The sequence below is a fragment of the Diachasmimorpha longicaudata genome, chromosome 2, assembly GCF_034640455.1.
Source record: "Diachasmimorpha longicaudata isolate KC_UGA_2023 chromosome 2, iyDiaLong2, whole genome shotgun sequence".
Lineage (NCBI taxonomy): Eukaryota > Metazoa > Arthropoda > Insecta > Hymenoptera > Braconidae > Diachasmimorpha > Diachasmimorpha longicaudata.
The window spans coordinates 8,656,106-8,674,457 of NC_087226.1; the positions used below are offsets into that span (position 1 = coordinate 8,656,106).

At 36.7% G+C, this 18,352-nt stretch overlaps 2 protein-coding genes, 1 long non-coding RNA gene and 1 other non-coding gene across 5 annotated transcripts in view; 3 read left to right on the forward strand and 1 right to left on the reverse strand.

Annotated features, from left to right (window-relative positions):
• Positions 1–18,298, reverse strand: part of LOC135172726 (uncharacterized) — a 152,846-nt gene extending 134,548 nt beyond the window's left edge. Inside the window, exons 1-2 of the long non-coding RNA XR_010301160.1 lie at positions 17,927–18,298; positions 17,775–17,833 (exon numbers count right to left, since the gene is read on the reverse strand). This is a non-coding gene — a long non-coding RNA (uncharacterized LOC135172726). The remainder of the gene's footprint in view (positions 1–17,774; positions 17,834–17,926) is intronic.
• Positions 4,821–4,893, forward strand: Trnag-ucc (transfer RNA glycine (anticodon UCC)). The gene has a single exon. It is a non-coding gene; the product is annotated as a tRNA-Gly (tRNA).
• LOC135172679 (apoptotic protease-activating factor 1-like) lies at positions 5,953–13,430 on the forward strand. 2 transcript variants are annotated; one of them, XM_064138922.1, is made up of 6 exons: positions 5,953–6,108; positions 6,397–6,642; positions 6,763–6,940; positions 7,794–7,931; positions 8,002–11,196; positions 11,275–13,430. In XM_064138922.1, the coding sequence occupies exons 2-6, from the start codon at positions 6,455–6,457 to the stop codon at positions 11,791–11,793; spliced, it is 4,218 nt and encodes a 1,405-aa protein (XP_063994992.1). In that variant the 5' UTR covers positions 5,953–6,108; positions 6,397–6,454; the 3' UTR covers positions 11,794–13,430. The 2 variants fall into 2 exon arrangements, with proteins under 2 accessions (XP_063994992.1, XP_063994993.1); XM_064138923.1 differs by having other exon boundaries at positions 7,803–7,931.
• On the forward strand, positions 14,756–17,674 carry LOC135172723 (uncharacterized). Its single transcript, XM_064139022.1, has 4 exons — positions 14,756–14,945; positions 15,364–15,404; positions 15,493–15,689; positions 16,657–17,674. Exons 1-4 carry the CDS (start codon positions 14,861–14,863, stop codon positions 16,718–16,720), a joined length of 387 nt encoding a protein of 128 aa, XP_063995092.1. The 5' UTR covers positions 14,756–14,860; the 3' UTR covers positions 16,721–17,674.
• Positions 18,299–18,352: the final 54 nt, after the last annotated feature.

Consider the following 18,352-nt stretch of genomic DNA (forward strand, 5'->3'; position numbering starts at 1 on the left):
GATTAACAATAACAAACACAGTGAAAGACGGACGTTTAAAAACAATAGACTATGACAGCGACCACAGAGGCATCGAATTCAACATATCACTTGATAACAGACTAACACTAGAAATGCATGAACCAGATAAACAACTCAACTTTGGAGCCACCGACTGGCAGAAATTCTCTGACTATATTCAAAAAAGCTGTAAACTCAAAATAGATGATCACAGAAACCTTGATAACGAGGAAATCGAAACACACATATCCGAAGTCAATAAAATCATCCTGGATGCAATAGCAAACGTTGTCCCAACAATCAAAAAAAAAAGTCGTCTCGAGGACTATTATAACAAGAAAATTATCCGACTCCAAAAAAACAAAAGTTTTCTTATCACAGAAATCAACAGAATATACAGAAAGAATAACAAAAATGCTTTCTCCAATGAAATTAATATACTAAAAAAAGCTATCGTAAACATTAATGCTAGATTGACAATTGAGTTCTCCAGGTCAATATCTAAATACTGGAAAGAAAAAGTTAAAAACATCCCCATGAATGAGCCAGCCAAAATGTTCCCCACCATTAACAAAATATTCAGACCCAAGCAGACAAATGACATTGACACCCTCCATATCCCAAGAAACAAAGCAGCACTACTAGTAGCCGCTGAAATCCCACCCACTCAAAGATCACTAGACACTAACGGAGACACAATAATACTAGACCCCATAGAGAAACTAAATATCATTGGCGCCCATTTCGAAGCCGCAAATACCCAAAACCTTCAGTTTGGTAGTCCTGCACTCGACAACATCGTTAAGCTAAAGACCGACACCTTCAAAGATGAGATAACTCATGAAGAAACAAACAAAATATCAGTAACCCACTTTGACCATAACAACCCGGCATCGTTTCCGAATACAGTACTTGAGGACAAATACTTCACCTCAACCCTAGAATTATCAGGAATACTAAAAACTCTCCCCAACAAAAAATCCTCCAGCTTCGATAAAATCCCCCACATCGCCATCAAACATATGCCCCCAATCCTGATAGAACAACTCGTCATAATATTTAACAATGCACTGAATAACAAATACTTTCCCTCATCATGGAAGTTAGCCAAGGTCATAGCCTTAAAGAAAAAAGGTAAAAACACTCAAGACCCCGCTAATTATCGTCCAATCTCCCTCCTGCCCAACCTAAGCAAAATCTTCGAGATTATAATAAACAGAGCAATAATCAAATTCTGTGACAAAAAAATGATGATACCTGAACAACAGTTCGGTTTCAGACGTAATCACTCCACCCTGCACGCAGCCACTAAATTCTCCTCAGACATATGCTGGTCTTTAAATAAAAAAGAATGTGTCGGAGCCTGCTTTATCGACCTCGAAAAAGCATTCGATACTGTCTGGCTGGATGGCTTAATATATAAATTAATTAACAAGAACTTTCCCTCCCATCTAATAAAAATAATATTTAGTATGATTCACAACAAAGAATTCATAGTCACTAGCGGCGCCCTCAGCTCAAACCGAAGGTTCAAGGTCAGGAACGGCCTCCAACAGGGGACGGTAAATTCCCCTGTATTATTTAACTTATACACAAGTGATCTACTCAATCTATTCGGAGTCAATGTTGACCCAGATAAAAAAGCATTAGCCTTTGCTGATGATCTCCTCATTTACGCCACAAACAAGAAAGTTTCAATAATTCAGGAAAATCTACAATCAATTTTCAATAAAATTAACAATTACTATCACAACTGGAAACTAAAAATTAACCCCAGTAAATGCGAAACAATACTTTTTACACCTAATATAAATACAGTGTGCGCCGATGTTCGCAAGAACTGGGACAAGTTCAAAATAAATGAAAAGGCTGATGGTACAGGTATCGAGATCCCACACAAAAAAGTGGTAAAGTATCTAGGTATTCATTTCGACAATAAGCTAAACTTCCGAATCCACACCCAAACACAAATAACGAAAGCAAACAAGGCCTTTAAAATGTGCCTTAAACTATTCCAAAATAAATACCTACACATTAGAATAAAAGTAATTTGTTACCAAGCCCTAATAAGACCCATTCTGTCATACGGATGTCCCATATGGTTCTCAATAAATAATAGACAAATGGAAGAATTTAGAAAATTCGAAAGAAAATGTTTAAGAACATGTCTGAACAAATTCAGAACCCCTCAATCGAATTATAAAAAATATCATAGTAATCACAAATTATATAACAGCGCTAAAATCCACAGATTCGACTGTTTTACTATAAAACTGATCAGAAATCACATTTACAAATCAACAAAACACATTAAAATTAACAACCTAATTGGGGCACCTTTTTACACAGATGAAAAATACATAAAAAAAACACTAGCATCGGGATTCATCCCCCCGGAAGCATTTATTTATCTAGACAAAAACAATATGATCCAAGACAAAAACAACATACCTATAATCTACCACGCCAAGAGAGGTGGTTATCCCACCAAGATACTATATAAGAAAAACATTGATTGTAAAACAGAAAAAAATCTAATAGCGGGCGACACAACAATTTCTAGCAGAGATATAGAACTAGATCACAGAAAAAAATCTAAAATATACTGGTGGTTACCTGACCCCCCCCAAACCATAATTTCATAACCCCTTCCCCTGTATCATACCCCCATAACCCCTGTAAATACCCAAAAAAAATGTAGATATGTATATTTCCTCTAGACTTAGATATAGTTCCTAAGTTATAATAATGTTAGTTATGATAAGACCAGTTTTTACTGGCCATTTCTGGTCCCAAATACCACTGAAACAAGTCACAATAAAGTCAAAGACTCAGCACACCAAAAGAAAAAAAAAAAAAAAAAAAAAAAAAAAAAAAAATTTCAATACCCTAAGATAAAATTCAACCAACATTATGAGTTGCGAAGCGAGCTGAGCTCGTATGTATCCTCCTTAGCATTTAAGACACTTTAATTACGTTTTTCCCATGTTTTTAAGTAGCATTAAGCACAAACTATGTCACCTGCAATGTTCAAACTCTATGATCTCGGCCAAATAAACATGTTTTTTAAAAAAAAAAAAAAAAATGGTTCAGCATAGTTGCCTTCCAAGCAGTTGATCCGGGTTCGATTCCCGGCCATCGCATATTTTTTTTTAACAGAACGAAAGAAAATGATGCTGATTTTTCCCTGTATTTTCTAAAATGCAAAGAAGGCGAACTAAAAAAAAACTCACTCCTAAGCTCAATATAACAAGAGATTCAAAAAGAATAGTTGAATTAAAAGATAACGATTCCTGACTGATGTCCCGACCGATGTCGATCGGGAACGTGTTCATCCCTTCCAACAATCCCTTTTTACACTCATTTACACTTATTAAAGAACTTGAAATTTCTCCCAGTGTGTGGGGTACAATAAGCTTTTCCCTCACATCTACCTCCCAATAACAATTTTTCCTCCAATAAGATACTCATTATCAATTTCATAAGGAAGGTGTTGAATTTTTGGGGGATTCCCCAAATACAAAATTCACTTTTTCTCCTCTGAAAAATATGTTCCAGACCTTTATGATGGTAGGGCCCCGAATGTAAAGAAAAGGAGTTTTTATTACCCGCCTTACTTAGCAACATTTGGCGACTAGAAGTGGCTATGGGGCTATAAAGTAAAAACCTTTTCGGGGGTGGAAATGTTCCGGTCCATGAGGCCCAAAATATTTTCTCCGAGTTCAGTCTATCGTTAGAATCTCTAGAGGAACATACCTCCTGGCATAAGTAGAGCCAAGTATATCGATAAAATATAAAGTGTGCAAAATAGAACAAAAGTGTTAATTATTTCAATCCCATATTCCAATAGAAGGCTTTTGCACTCGGTAATATTTTGTAAAGACCTCCTGACACCTGAGCCAGATAGAGCTTAATGTAACCAACGATCAACACAATCGCTTTCTTACATTTCCTTCTCTCTTATACCCGGGCTTTATTTTATCGTTGATTATTTTTTTCATCCCAATTTCAACCAATCAAATGATGGCATTTCCCGTCACGTGGTACAAGTAAGAGAGTTTTACTTCGGATATTTTTCGGATATTTCCCTGTTTGTTGCTAAGCAATGAAAATATCCGATAAACAATTTGTACGCGTTTCAAACCCCAAAACTGTCATTACAAAAAATCAAGTTCAAAGACTTTACCTCGACATGAGCAGATTTGGACGGGAATCCTTGGAGATTATTGATCAAAAATTTTTTAAAAATGTTCCTAATAATACAGTGAAGACAAAAGCCACAATTTGGAAATAATTCTCTGCATTTTGTGCAGACAAAAAATATACGCTGGAGAAGCCACGACTACGAGTGAACAACCATACTATATGACGTGAAATGCCACACATTTAATTGTTTGAAATTGGAATGAAAAAAATAATCCAGCCAAATACCCCTCGACCTTCAAAATTAATCGGATATTTCCCTCCAGTTTCCCTGCGTAGCACCGATCGGGATAAGATTCGCAGAAAAACCCTCGCGCTTCGCGCTCGGGTTTTTTAACCTGCGAACCTTATCCCTCTCGTTGCTACGCAACGAAACTCTCGGGAAATATCCGATAATTTTGAAGGTCTTGGGGTATTACTACTGATAAAGTCTGATAATTGGGAATCGCATCAATATGCTGTAACTCGTTTTGGCATTGACTACATTGATTACGATTATCCTCAAATCTCGTGATTGCTCGATTAATTTTGTTTCAAGTTGTATAATTTACATAATAATAAGCTATATATCGCATGTGTTTTGGGTTGACGTAAACAAGGAGTTTACAAATATATGTGCGATGGTGGTGTAATGGTTCAGCATAGTTGCCTTCCAAGCAGTTGATCCGGGTTCGATTCCCGGCCATCGCATATTTTTTTTAAACAGAACGAAAGTAAATGATGCTGATTTTTCCCTGGATTTTCTAAAATGCAAAGAAGGCGAACTAAAAGAAACTCACTCCTAAGCTCAATATAACAAGAGATTCAAAAGAATAGTTGAATTAAAAGATAGCGATTCCTGACTGATGTCCCGACCGATGTCGATCGTGTTCATCCCTTCCAACAATCCCTCTTAGAAAGGTAAATAAACATTATGACAAGCCTGGCAGAACCTGATATATTCGTTGTTGCTCAGACTAATTATACGAGAATTAAATAAATCCACGATACGAAAATTGATATACGATTTTGTCTAGTGTTACCTTAGACAAACGTCGGGATCTCGGAGACACATAATCGAGTCGATATATCTACTCCTGCGGATAATTAACATAACCTCGCTATCATCCACATAACGACAACTTTCCCGCCTTAGCAAAGGTTCACTATCATCTGCTGTCCTTCTGTTTTACTCCAATTCTTCAGCTGTTGACGTCACAACAACTCCAAAGACATTGGCTCAATTCGTTGTTCTTCCATGACACACCAGCAGAGATTCAAGGCAAGATTACAAACGCTTATGGAACGGCTACAACCGCAACATTTAGTAGCAGTTGCGCATGAACTACGATGGTGAACGTGCTTGTCGGTAAGGTATTACCACGGAGAACGTGGCTAACTGGGATGGGAGGCCCAGGAGCAGAGAAAATGCGAAAACCGTCAAAACAAGGTCTTAGAATATTCCCGTAGCCCTAGACAAATCGCAAATAGGCTGCCTCGAAGGGCATGCCACGCACTCCGTGGTAATGCCTTACCAACAGGCACGTTCACCATCGTAGTTCATGCGCCACCTCTACGAAATTTTGCGGTTGAAGCGACTCCATAAGCGTCAACAATCTCCCCTATAATCTCTGGCACCAGGCGTTAGGCCAATGGTGAGAGTCAGGACATTGGCAACTGCGCACCGCTGGCGCGCTACTACTACCCGGACGGTGGGGGCAGGCGAAGGGAGAACCCTGAGCAGTGTGGAAAGTATCCATGACTCCCCTTCGGACACTATAGTGTACGCTGCTGTGGTTCAATGGAGTGACTTGTCCCCTGTTTTGTGATCTGTCTTAGCCATTATTTCCGAGAGACTGACAAGGCTCATTCGATAAAATCCGTGAAACAAAGTATTTTTGCGAGAGCTCCCTACTAGACGTAGCCGTAAGTAATGAAAATTTGAAAATTCATTCCCCACTAGAAAACGCGAAGATCCACATCCGGACTTCATCTCACTACAGACCCACAAAAATACGTCAATGTCAAGATCAATGAGATTTCACCCTATCGCATTTCGAATTAGTCATAAGAGTAATTTTTCTTTAAGTCATTCTCTTTGTCTCGCTTCAAAATTAAATAAATCTGATATTAAATATTGACAATGGAGTAGCAGGTGCAAGGGGGTTTAATTTTACGTCACCCATGGCTGAATATCAATTGATTCATCCACAGAATTATCACCCCTGATGTTTCAATCTTCACGATCATTTGATAAAATTGATACTCCGAAATGACGCCATTACATCAAAAGATTCTAATCAATTTGCGGGAGACAATTGTCCAGGATTTGGACGTTAGAAATGGTATCATAGAGCGATTGGTCAATCACTACATCCTGAAACCCGAGGATGTTGCAGAGATATCATCCAAGATAACTGCGATAGAGAAGGCTAGAACTTTGCTGGATATACTTCCCAAGTATGAATCAATAATTACGATTTCTTTTACAATATAAATGACAGATCAATGACCTTTGCTTTATTCGTGGGTGGACGGAGTTAACCTTGAGAATCGACCATTTCCTATTCTGTTTTTCAGCCGTGGATATGGTGCGTTTTTGACATTCCAAGAGGCATTGGCACACCAGTATTCCTGGCTGAGTGATGCTATGAGCGCTTCACTTAATGCTGCTAATATTGATGAAGTTGATTCGCCTCTGGTGCGAACACCAACACTACCACCGGCCCCATCAATGACGGTTGATAGAGAGGACATGGTATGCTAGCAAATTTCATCTATCAACTGGGTTAAGTTTCAAAGTTCAAAAAAATTTCAATGCATTGCTAAAATTGTTAGTTACAGGACAAAGAGAATTTGTTCAACTTTCTTGAACTTATAATGAATCGATGATTATTTAGTATCAGATTTTCGTGAATTGTCATTTGTTTGCAAGTTCAAGAATATATTCATCTATTGTTAACGTTCCATTAAATAATCAGACTGACATTTGAAGTTTGCATTTGTAGAGAGCATTTTTAATTTTAGTGTCAAATTTTTCTCAGAACTCTGTTGATATTCTGTTGATATTCTGAAGATAGAACTATCCCATAAGTGCTAATTTTTGATTATCTTCTACCAAGCAACGCGTTTATCTCCCCAGTTTTATGACTCATCGCAACCACTATTGGACATTGTAATACTGCCCGATATTGTAAATTTTATTGCAATTATTTGATTTACTATGCAAATCGAATAAATGAAAATTCAGACAAGATGCTATTCCTGTTATATCAAGTTAAAAACATTTTTTCATTTATGGTTTTGTTATGTTGCTTAAGCAAAACTTTTTCCCAATGTAATGTTCAAAAAATCACTTGTGAAACTCCGGATTTAACGTTTGCATTGATGATCGAATGTCTGTAGATAAGATAAGCATGTATCTAGTTCACAAAAGGCTTACGAAAATTCCGAATCTTATTTTTAATCAGTAGAGCTATCTTTGATGACTAATTATGTTATCTTTGCCTACCTTACGGATCAATTAAGTGAGTGGATAATAAATGGCTATATTGTATGGAGCAATTCATTATTCACAGCAATGACTAATTATTATGGGGCTTTTTCCACAGATAAAACAGTTGAAAAATGCACTGGTTAAAGTCAACCCCGGAGGTTATATAATCATTCATGGGATGAAGGGCTTTGGACGATCTCGTTTAGCTGTCTCTATTTTGCACGATAAAATTATGTGCAGAAATTTATTCAGTGTGAGTATCAACACCATCCGCAAGCTTGAAAATATCTAAATTCCCACCATTAATACTCCTTTATTTTTAGAATCAAATATACTGGATCAGATTTGGTTTCAAGAGAAAAATTTCCTCAGACACTAATCCCCTGGAGAATGAAATATTAAAACAATTGAATAATCTCTACCATCAGATACGGAATGATCCTTATGCTTTGGCCAGCGATAGCCACTCTGGCTTCGGAAAGAAAGAATTGAGAAAGTTTTTGAAAAATTACTTCAACACTGATCTCCATAAGAATGCACTACTTGTTCTCGACGATGTTTGGGATAAAGAAATAATCAAAACATTTGACTTCAACTGTAAGACATTAGTGATAACTACAGATATAGATCTACTGGAAGATCGACCGAAAGAAGTCGTCGAGATGACTAAAGGTTTCATGGAGACAGAGAGTTTAACTCTGTTCGCAAAAGTTCTGAATGTTCAAATCACTGAATTACCTCAAGAAGCAAAGGACATTCATCACGCTTGCAATGGCATACCAATACTGATCGATCTCTTTGCTGCACAATTTTCCGATTTCAGGGAAGCAATGACCGGTGACAGTGAAAGAGTGCGTTGGAAATATTACTTGGAATGCCTTCGCAAGAAAGATAGAACAAACAAAGCATTTAAAGACTTCTTGGATATGCAAGAGGCAATTTTCGATTTGTGCATCGATCGTCTTCCAGAACCCACCAAAACATATTACCGGAGTCTAGTAATTTTCAGTGAAGATGTCAATATAAGTTCTAAAACCCTCGAAATATTGTGGAATACCAATGTTTGCGGTGCTGAGGAACAGATGAAAGATCTCTGTAACAAATCATTGGTGGCTAGAGAATGGAACAAAGATCTCAAAACGTATGTCTACGGAGTTCACGATCTCCTTCTCGATCATCTCCGAAAGAAATTGACTTCAGAGGAGCTGTTAATGATGCACAGAGACTTCGTCGAGAAATACCGTAGCTACTGTAATGGTGACTTTTCCAAATTACCAAAGGACAATTACAGTTTCGCCTACATTGGATATCATCTGGAGCAAGCGAACCTGCTAGAAGAATTTCCAGATCTCTATTTGGACTTCAAGTTCATCTACGCAAAAATATGTAACAGTGGAATCAGTGATCTTCTAATTGATCTCAAGAAGTATCGAAGACACATTGTCGGAAATAATTCGGAGATGGAAGCAAAAGTAATCGATTTGGAGCAATTTCTAATGGCTGAGGTCAAGATTCTCGCCGAACATCGCAAACGCGACTGCTTGGACTTGGTTCAAATTGGCATAAATCATCATATACGAGGATATCTTCATGAAACGGCTCTAAGACTTGCTGAATCTCAACCAATGCACTTATACTTGTGTCACAAGCAACAAGCTCGAAGGAAAGAGTATGCCAAAAGTGACGAAGTCCCCATTAAACTGACGACAGTAAACTTCACCAACAATGAAAATCGTATATTACTTGGCAGCAATCACGGTGATGTCATTCTTTGGGACATGAAAAATCGTGGACACACACCATTCTGTGGTCATGAGAAAAACTCAAAAATTATCAAAGTCATTGTATCAGAGAAGGGCGAATTTTTCGTGGCATTGAACGATCGGGGGTTCATCAAGCGATTCCTTTTAAATTCTCAGAGCGATGATGATACCTTGAGCGACACAAGTAGTCACATACACACACCTCGCGAAAAACAAGTCTCATACAAGTACATTCACAAAATTCCAGAGGATCAGAGTTGTACAACTTACAGTTTTCACGATCAATTTATCACAGATATAGCAGACATGGCTTTGAGATCAGATGATCGAAGGTTAGCGGCCTGTACCAAAAAAGGCTTTTTTCGTATCTGGGATATTGAAGGGAGAGTCCTCTTTACAGGACGGGTAGAAAAAAGGACAATAGATCATTTAGCATTTGCCCACAAAATACCTATGTTATTTTTCGTCGATACAGAGGAGGGAGTAATCACAGTTTATTCTCCTTCCATTAATGATGAATATGAGTATCTGACGACATACCGCCCAGCTAGATGCACGGGTAAAGAGAGAAAGCGTCTCAAGGGAAAAAAGACTCTTTTTTTCAATGAAATCAAGACTGATTCCGTCGAAATTATCCGAATGCTTCTTGTGACTAATATGGAGACAATATGTGTTCGATGGAATTATACAGATCAGGGTCAACTATCAAATCCTGCGACGAAAATTAGCATCGGCATTGATCCTGAATTAAATCCAGATACAGAATTTAGGGCTGCAACATTGACACATCAGGATCAGTACATCGTGATTGCTGATTCTAAGGGCATCATAAGAGTCTACGATGATTATAATAATATCAATCCAAAGGCAGAGTATTCAGGAACAGCTATATCCCTGGATAGTTACTGTCTTGCAAGCGACACACACCTAATTATCGCAGGTGAAAACAATCTGACTTACAAATGGACATTCCAGTGCGAGTCCAATTTGCCTTTGTCAGTCAGAATTCCCAAATTTGATGCTCTTGTGAGATCAATTGATCAGGTAGACATTGTCGCTCAAGTGATAAATAAAAAAATTTGCGTTTTCGAGGGACATGAGTTGATTGCAGACACCGACAGTGAAGGAGACATCATTGACCTCAATCTCTGTGGAGATCGAGAGCAAATTATGTACGTGGAAAAGAAAGGACATCTGGAGGCTTTCGCGTACAGCATTCGAATTTACAATTACCGACAAAGGACCAATAAAGTACTACGCCGTTTAACCACATACAAAGGACCTATCAAATTCCTACAAGTGAATCAGTCATATGCACCTGTCTGGAAAGAAGAGGATAATCTCAAAATCGCTGTGTATTCAAACGTTTGGGCTGAAGCTAAGGAGACAGGCAATGTAATTAATCTTCATACGATCGAGAATGAATACGTTTTGACTGTATCTGATCAAGGAAAAATCATCATTTGGAAGGTTGTTGATGCTGCATGGGACATTCTGTGCCGAGAATCAGGAAATCAATGTCACAACGTTTGTGTTAGCGCGCTCAATTCTCAAGAAAATATGCTCACTTTGCTCAAGACTACCGGCGAGATGACAATTTATAATATTATAAAAGATCGCACTAGAGATGGGGAAATTACTTCCATGGCTATAGAGCACCGTGTTTCAGTAAATTACAACAAGAAATTAACTTGTGGTAGTTTTTCACCTAATGGAAAGTTCTTAGCCCTGGGTTTGGAGGATGGTGTGATAATGGTAAGCAAAGATCAATTACTAACAGTATAACAAAAATATCCAACAATGAATTAAATTTTCATTTTTGATGCTCTGCAGATTTATGATGTCGAATTGAACAAAAGTTATGGAGAGCTGTCTTTGCACTGTCACTCCGTAGTACAACTTCATTGGGCCCCAGAGACCATCGGTATACCTATTCTCCTCTCAGTGAACTATGACGACATGGCCTGGTGGAATATTGCCCTCCTTCAAGATGAGAAAAAAATAAACAGACGAAGTCGCACTGGCGTACCAAAAAGTTCAACAACTCCAACATTAGGAATGAGTCCTCGTGGTAGCATGAGAATGTCTGCAAGTCAATCAACTGCAACTATATCAGACTTGGTTGAGAGACTCGAGAATAATGGAATTGGAAAGAGAGATGACAGTGATGCGAATAATATACGTCAATTCTGGGGCTCTAAGGTTGCAAAATATAGTAATAAACCTAGTTTACTGGGGGTGGTTCAGTTGCCGCACAGTCAACCAAAGGTATGTGTGTCGAATGATTTCAAGAAATTTTTACTCGTCGATGTCCATGGTTCTACCTACACTTACAAGTTATTTGGACTGTGATTATAATGATCTAGACCCTAATGTCAAAAAAAAATGATGGATTGTTAATAGAGAGAGTTTAATTGTGATAGTGCAACACTGGGAGAATCAAAACTGTCTAGGAATGCAAAAATTATCTGAAATCCATCCATCGTAAAAATACGATTACTAGCAATAAATTTTCGTTCCTAGAGGTCTTCTTTGGCTCTTAATGCATGGCAATATTTGGAGAAAGTATATAGATTTAAGTAGTTTTTCTCTGGCCTCAAATTTTATGATTGAAAGAAATAAGACATCTAATATTTCCTGAGCAAGTTGGAAACATTTAATAGAATCAAATTGAGAATGACTCTTATTTCCCTTGATCACTAAATTCACAAGCAAAAGTGGTGCGAGAGATATACTTTATTATTTATGTAAAATATCATTTCACATTTTCTATTGGTTTTATTTCGATAAATTGTTCATAGATCCATTAAACTCTGAGAGATTACTTGGACTTATAATCATGTGCTAAAGATAATCTACTAGTATATTTTGTACGTAGCTTCTCAATGACGATAGCTACTTATTTCTCAATTATTCTGTACAAAAATATGTGCCTTAGATAATTATGAAAAGGAAAATGGAGAATAATCAATAATCTCGACGAGTCCGTTGCATGTTTTTGCATTTTTTTTGCACATATTGTTACGTAATTATTGTACAATGTGTGCTGGTTGCATTTATGGGAAAACTAATGCATTTCTTTTACCCTTATTGGTACTGATAATAGGCAGGGTCTCCCGATCTCAGATATTTTTTTTTATCACGAACCAGTAATTATTGGTATTCCAGTGAATTATTTCATTCAACCTTCCAGCCATTAACGACTAACGAACCATAATGATGAAATTAAGTAATAGAAGAGGGAGAGAATGAAATTGTGGTAATGTAATTGTACACTTGGAATACTTTCCATGAAGAATATCTTTTTTTTTTTCACCGTAATCTGCGAATCATATTCTTTCATTATATATTTAATTTTATGACTGTATTAAGTTTAAGATTAATCTACTTAAATGGATTTCAAATCGATTCTCAAATTTTAATAGCTGTCAATCGATTACCTTCATTCTGTCATGAATGTGCTCTTTTTTAACATTTTTTTTACAACATTTACATAAGCTTCCATGGCCTACAATGCAGTATTAGGTAACTACTGAAAAAATTAAGTGTCAGCTCAATGACTAGACTGGATATCCCATTATTTTAATAACTTTTGTATTGATTTTTTAACGTAATAATAATGTGAAAAAATTCTAGTGCCACAGATTGTCAATACAAACGAAGTTGTACGAAAAATTCATCGTGTTTCAATTGAAATTCGTGAGCAAGAATTTTTCAAAGTGTTTCTGCATTTTTTTCATTTAATACTTTAATCCGAGTGCTAATTTTAAACCACACGAAACATTTTTATTACATCTATTCATATGCTAAAATACTAAAATGTGCTATCCGATGCAATCGGGCATAGTGTAATAAAAAAAATTGTACATGTGAGTCAAAGAATTTTGATATAAATCGAATCTTCTTTTGTATTACGTTTTTTAAAAATCAATGTATATCATCAAGTTAATATAATATTTTGACCTATCAGTCTGTATATTTTATTTAATCGTTAAAAATATTCTGAATAAATTTTTATTAAAAAAAATGATGAAAATTTATTTTTAATCCTCACATATAACGTCAACAATAAAAGGACACCTAAGTACTGAGTTTATCAGTGCAATTGTCTTTATCGCCATCATCTTATCACCGAGAAAATCACTGATTTGCCTGTGAATCCCATAATCACAACCGCTCTGATGGCAATCTTCAATTAAACACGGAAGTTTAAACCTCTGTCAAAGTCAGTGTTGCCGCAGTGCACTTGGCACCAGTTTAACTTTCAAAAATAGAGCCCTCAGGTTAAAAACAAAGAAGTAAGATTATTTGGCACGAACGGAATCATCTGGTATTGAACTATAGGCCAATGGCAGACGTAATGGTAAACATCTTCCACATTTCCCAACCTTGACGCTTTACGTGAATTGCAATAATGGAAAGTCCCTCAAAAAAAAAACATAACTCTTCAGCAGATTTATTTAAGAACATGACATTCTAAAAAATTTCAATGATAGTCTGACTAAATAGATGAGACTAAGAGTATTTTTTGTAAAAAAAATGATGGAAAGCGCTTCAGTATTTTGGAAAATTATGCCAAGAACTATTTTTAATATTTCAACAGAATTCTACGGAGTTCAAATTTTACAACTCTGTTATTTTTAAAAACCCTAAACTTTCAGCGATTTTCAATCGAAACATGAATTTCCTCTAAACACTTTAATTAATTGCCATAATTTCCTTCTTGAACGTCTACAGTATCAAAAAATTTCTAATACCAATGCACCCATTTGCACAAAATACCTCTCCTTGCACATCCATAAAAACGTCAATGTAAATAATTAAATCATCACGTCAATAATCCCAACACTGACCCTATCACTACACGAAACGAAAAATTTGTTGTGAGCACCAGAAATAAATCACAAGTAGCATCCTCAGAAAAGTTAGTATGGTACCAAGAAAATTATAGTACCCTCAATATTTTTTTTCCAGTGATGAACGATAATTTTTCTGATGATAAGCCAACTAATGGCAGACCAGTTTCCTTATCCTACCCACCACTTCCTCCACTACTACCCAATAATACTTCCAAATGTGTAGAAGGGATTTGTAAACGATCCTACGTCACAAATTTTGCCCAAAGAATTTTCTCAACTCCCTACCGTCTAATTCCCGAAATTCCCCATTGCCCCTGGCCCCACAACGACAGACTCCAATACCCAAACCTTATTGGTAAACAGTAACCAAAGACGAACGCGTGAATAGACGTGTGATCAATGTGGTGGGGGGCCACGAGTTTCCCACCGAAGGAAACGGAACGAACGCCACTTGGTATTGCTCAGTGGTAGACTGAGGTTCGTTGGAACTTCCTCATTCCCGTAGAAAACACGTGACGCTGCAAAAAATTCCCGACCGTGTATCGCAAATAAAAACCACAATGTCCGTGATATACAGGAATTCGATGAAAGCCATCGGCAAAGTGGTGCCCGAGAAACTTCAGCCCATGTGGAATCATCCAGCAGGTGAGCACCCCAAATTTTCCATTGATTATTTTCCAAATGACGAGTAGTGCATGAAAAATGTGGTGCAATAAAAAACCTCAAGTAATTCTGAGAATTTGGACAATGCTCACATTTTTGTATCGTGTTGTACACAGCTGTTTGTCCCCCAGTAGCAGCTGAGCCAATTAGGTCAAGGCTGACAGCAGTCCGCAGTTATGCAGAGTAAAATACCAAGTTCATGCTCCAGACAATCTTTTTTTTCCTCTTCATTCATTTGTCATCATTGTTGACCGTTCACCAATGACAATAGTAAAGCTGACATTTAAAAACGTCAGAAATGTTTATTGTCTTCTGTAATTCTTCATGTTCATGGTGGGAAATCAATGGTGGAACAACCACCTGAGACGCACGTGTTTTATCGATTTCCTCGTGCTTTCAGGTCCGCAGACCATTTTCTTCTGGGCGCCAGCATTCAAATGGGTCAGTAGTTATTCTGGATGTTTTATCGACATTACTAATGGTTTACAAATGACGTTACATTACTGCTTTTACTACTGTACGTTTGTAGGGACTCGTCATTGCGGGATTGGGAGATCTATCACGACCAGCTAACAAAATATCTTTGAGTCAATCAGCCGCCCTTGGGGCCACCGGCGTGATATGGACGAGATATTCTTTGGCTATTACACCTAAGAATTATAGCCTCTTCAGTGTTAATTTGTTCGTCGCTTTTACAGCTTTATATCAAGTGGCTAGAGCCCTCAAGTAAGTGAATTTAATGAATTTTCAGTGCGTCAAATATGTATGTGTAGAGTTCCGTTTCGTTATTCATATTAAATCAATTTTTAATTTTATGAAATTCCCAATTAAATTGAAATTCAAAGGAATTGAAGGCATTGCAGATACAACTGTGCCAAATATCCCAGGAATTAAACTCCAATTTCATTCAAATTTGGTCAATTTGTACTGAATAATGGAAAAAGTTCATAATTTTTCCCGATACAATAGTCTTTTTCGAAATGTCTAAACTTGATTAACTTGGAATATAATGTAATTATCTCTTTTTCGCATTTGTAATTCATTTAAAGCCAAACAATTCACGTACAAATTGAACGATAGCGTCAAAAAACTGTCGCCAACAATCATCCCCACTTCCTGCCTGCCTCATCGTTGCATCACACAAACGACCTTTACACTTGACTTCCCACCGACTTTTGCAATAACAAACATGTGGTATATGAGGGCATCGATCCCTCAATCACTCGTAGGGGACGAATATTTGGCTCCCCAGATGCGGAACACTGCGTATGAACGGAATAGTCTTTATGTTTATCAATAGACCTGGGACATTGAATAGAAAAAAAATGTTTTCTTTAGTTTTACAAGAAATAAAAAATTTTTGGATATTCAATGAATTTAATACTCTTTCATTGATGTCTGATAGAAAAAACTACGTGTGGGACGTTTTTGCAAATGAGAATCGATGACCTTTATTAAGTGGAGTTGAACTATTACGCCAAAAGTCATGAAGCTTTAGATTTCACTATAAATTCAATTAAATGAAAGATGACTATTCTGTTCTTTTTTTATGATTAATCAAAATTCAAACAGAATAAATTTAGAGTTTCCGTAAACTTTCAATGACAAAATTCCTTGAAATATTTTTATTTCATTACATTTATTCAGTTTCCTCGCGTTTCCAAATTCCTCTATTTTGTTTTTACTGTTACAGATACCAAAACGAACAAAAGGAAATAGCAAAGGAAGCAGCCGCAACACCCCTGAGCAGCCATTGATTAAAAACAAAAATTTGGAAATAACGTACATTCCTAGATAGCGAAATTTTAAACTGTTATTGTCGAACGGGTTTTAATTACACACCAGAGTTGAGTTGATACTGATTATCAATTCTACGAGGTGCGTAAAATTCTTAGTGCAGGAGAAAGTAGAGTGAAAAGGGCTTTCTAAAATCGTCAATATATCGTCTGAACGAAAGGTGCAATTGAAATGAATCAGGGTTCATTTCAAAGCCTTGAAAGATATTTTCAAAAGAAAAAAACATTGAATTTGACTCAACCGAATCGCAATTATTGGACATTAAACGCACCTGATTTTGACCTCCTCTCTTCTAATACAAAATAATGAAACGATGGTAGATGCTCTGCTGGACCAATTTAACCGATGGTGCTGAAGTTTGTTAGGAATCTCATTATCCCCAATGGAAAATTGTGAGGGGCGAATGTTCTATCGAACGTTTGGAATAGATCATTATCGTGAATTTACCAACTTAGGCCAATGAAATTCTAATTATTAAAACGCTAGCTGTGATACAGATTGAAACGATTTCAACTGATATTAGAATATCGTCGTGTAACCACCGTATCATTAACACGCAACATCCAAACGTTTTTGTTTTCAGTTCGACTTGTGAAGGACGATAGAACGTGTGTTACTAGGAATATAGCGAAATAAAAATAGTTACTGCGAAAATTAACGCACGTTCAATCGTTCATTACACAAATCATGTGGACTACAGATAGAGATAAAATATAACGGGCAAAATGTGATTAAGAATTGTTATCGGGATTGTGATTTCGATAACTCTATATCTTTTAAACACCTTTACCAATTATTGATACTCGTCTATTGAACTACTTCAGTTGTAATTGTTATAAATTTGTTCTATTGTAATTGTGGCTTATGTTGACGCCTGGGTGCGGAATCAAAAATAAAATTATTTTATTTTTGAATATTTTTGTGCTGGTTTCATTTATTCCTCGAAATTATTGGCTCGAGGATCGTAAAATTAGAAAAATGTGATAGAGTGCGCATAAAAAATAGATAACTCACCATTCTGTATCTACAACCCATATACTGCATTGTGCCACCGTTGAAAACCTCGACAAAATCTGAAAAAGTCAAGAAAAAATAAAATAAGCACTAGTGAACTGATTTTACACAACAAAAATCGTCAGAATAAAGAATTCAAAATTTATTCTTACCTTTAAAACCTTCTGGTTTAGATTTTATGATACCGAAACACTGACACTATCACTATTTGTTCACCAAATATTCACTACTACCGAAACCACGACCGTTTTTTTTTTAATTCACTTCGCAACACTTTTGACACAAGTCACTCACATTTTTTTAATCATTCCCCATTAAAATTCAATCTAATTCACACAATCAGTCTTTTGTCAACCATTTCACCTATTCCTCACCCCACGCAAATTATCAAAATTCCCCCAAAAGACAATCCTACCGAACCTAATTCTTTACCCACTATTTCTGACACTTAAAAAAAACCGACTCATTTTTCTACAATTGCCTCATGAAACCATCACATTAGCCTCTGTCCTTGCCCCCCCCCCCCCATCAACCCTTTCTCCCTAACTCTATAGGGAACCCTCAAAGGACTAAAAACA

Bases quoted from the DNA above. Each gene is read 5' to 3' on its own strand.
- LOC135172679 (XM_064138922.1), top strand. From the start codon at position 6,455: ATGACGCCATTACATCAAAAGATTCTAATCAATTTGCGGGAGACAATT. The intron at 6,643-6,762 runs GTATGAATCAAT...TCTGTTTTTCAG, and splicing joins TTGCTGGATATACTTCCCAA to CCGTGGATATGGTGCGTTTT. The intron at 7,932-8,001 runs GTGAGTATCAAC...CTTTATTTTTAG, and splicing joins TGTGCAGAAATTTATTCAGT to AATCAAATATACTGGATCAG.
- LOC135172723 (XM_064139022.1), top strand. From the start codon at position 14,861: ATGTCCGTGATATACAGGAATTCGATGAAAGCCATCGGCAAAGTGGTG. The intron at 14,946-15,363 runs GTGAGCACCCCA...TCGTGCTTTCAG, and splicing joins CATGTGGAATCATCCAGCAG to GTCCGCAGACCATTTTCTTC. The intron at 15,405-15,492 runs GTCAGTAGTTAT...GTACGTTTGTAG, and splicing joins GGGCGCCAGCATTCAAATGG to GGACTCGTCATTGCGGGATT.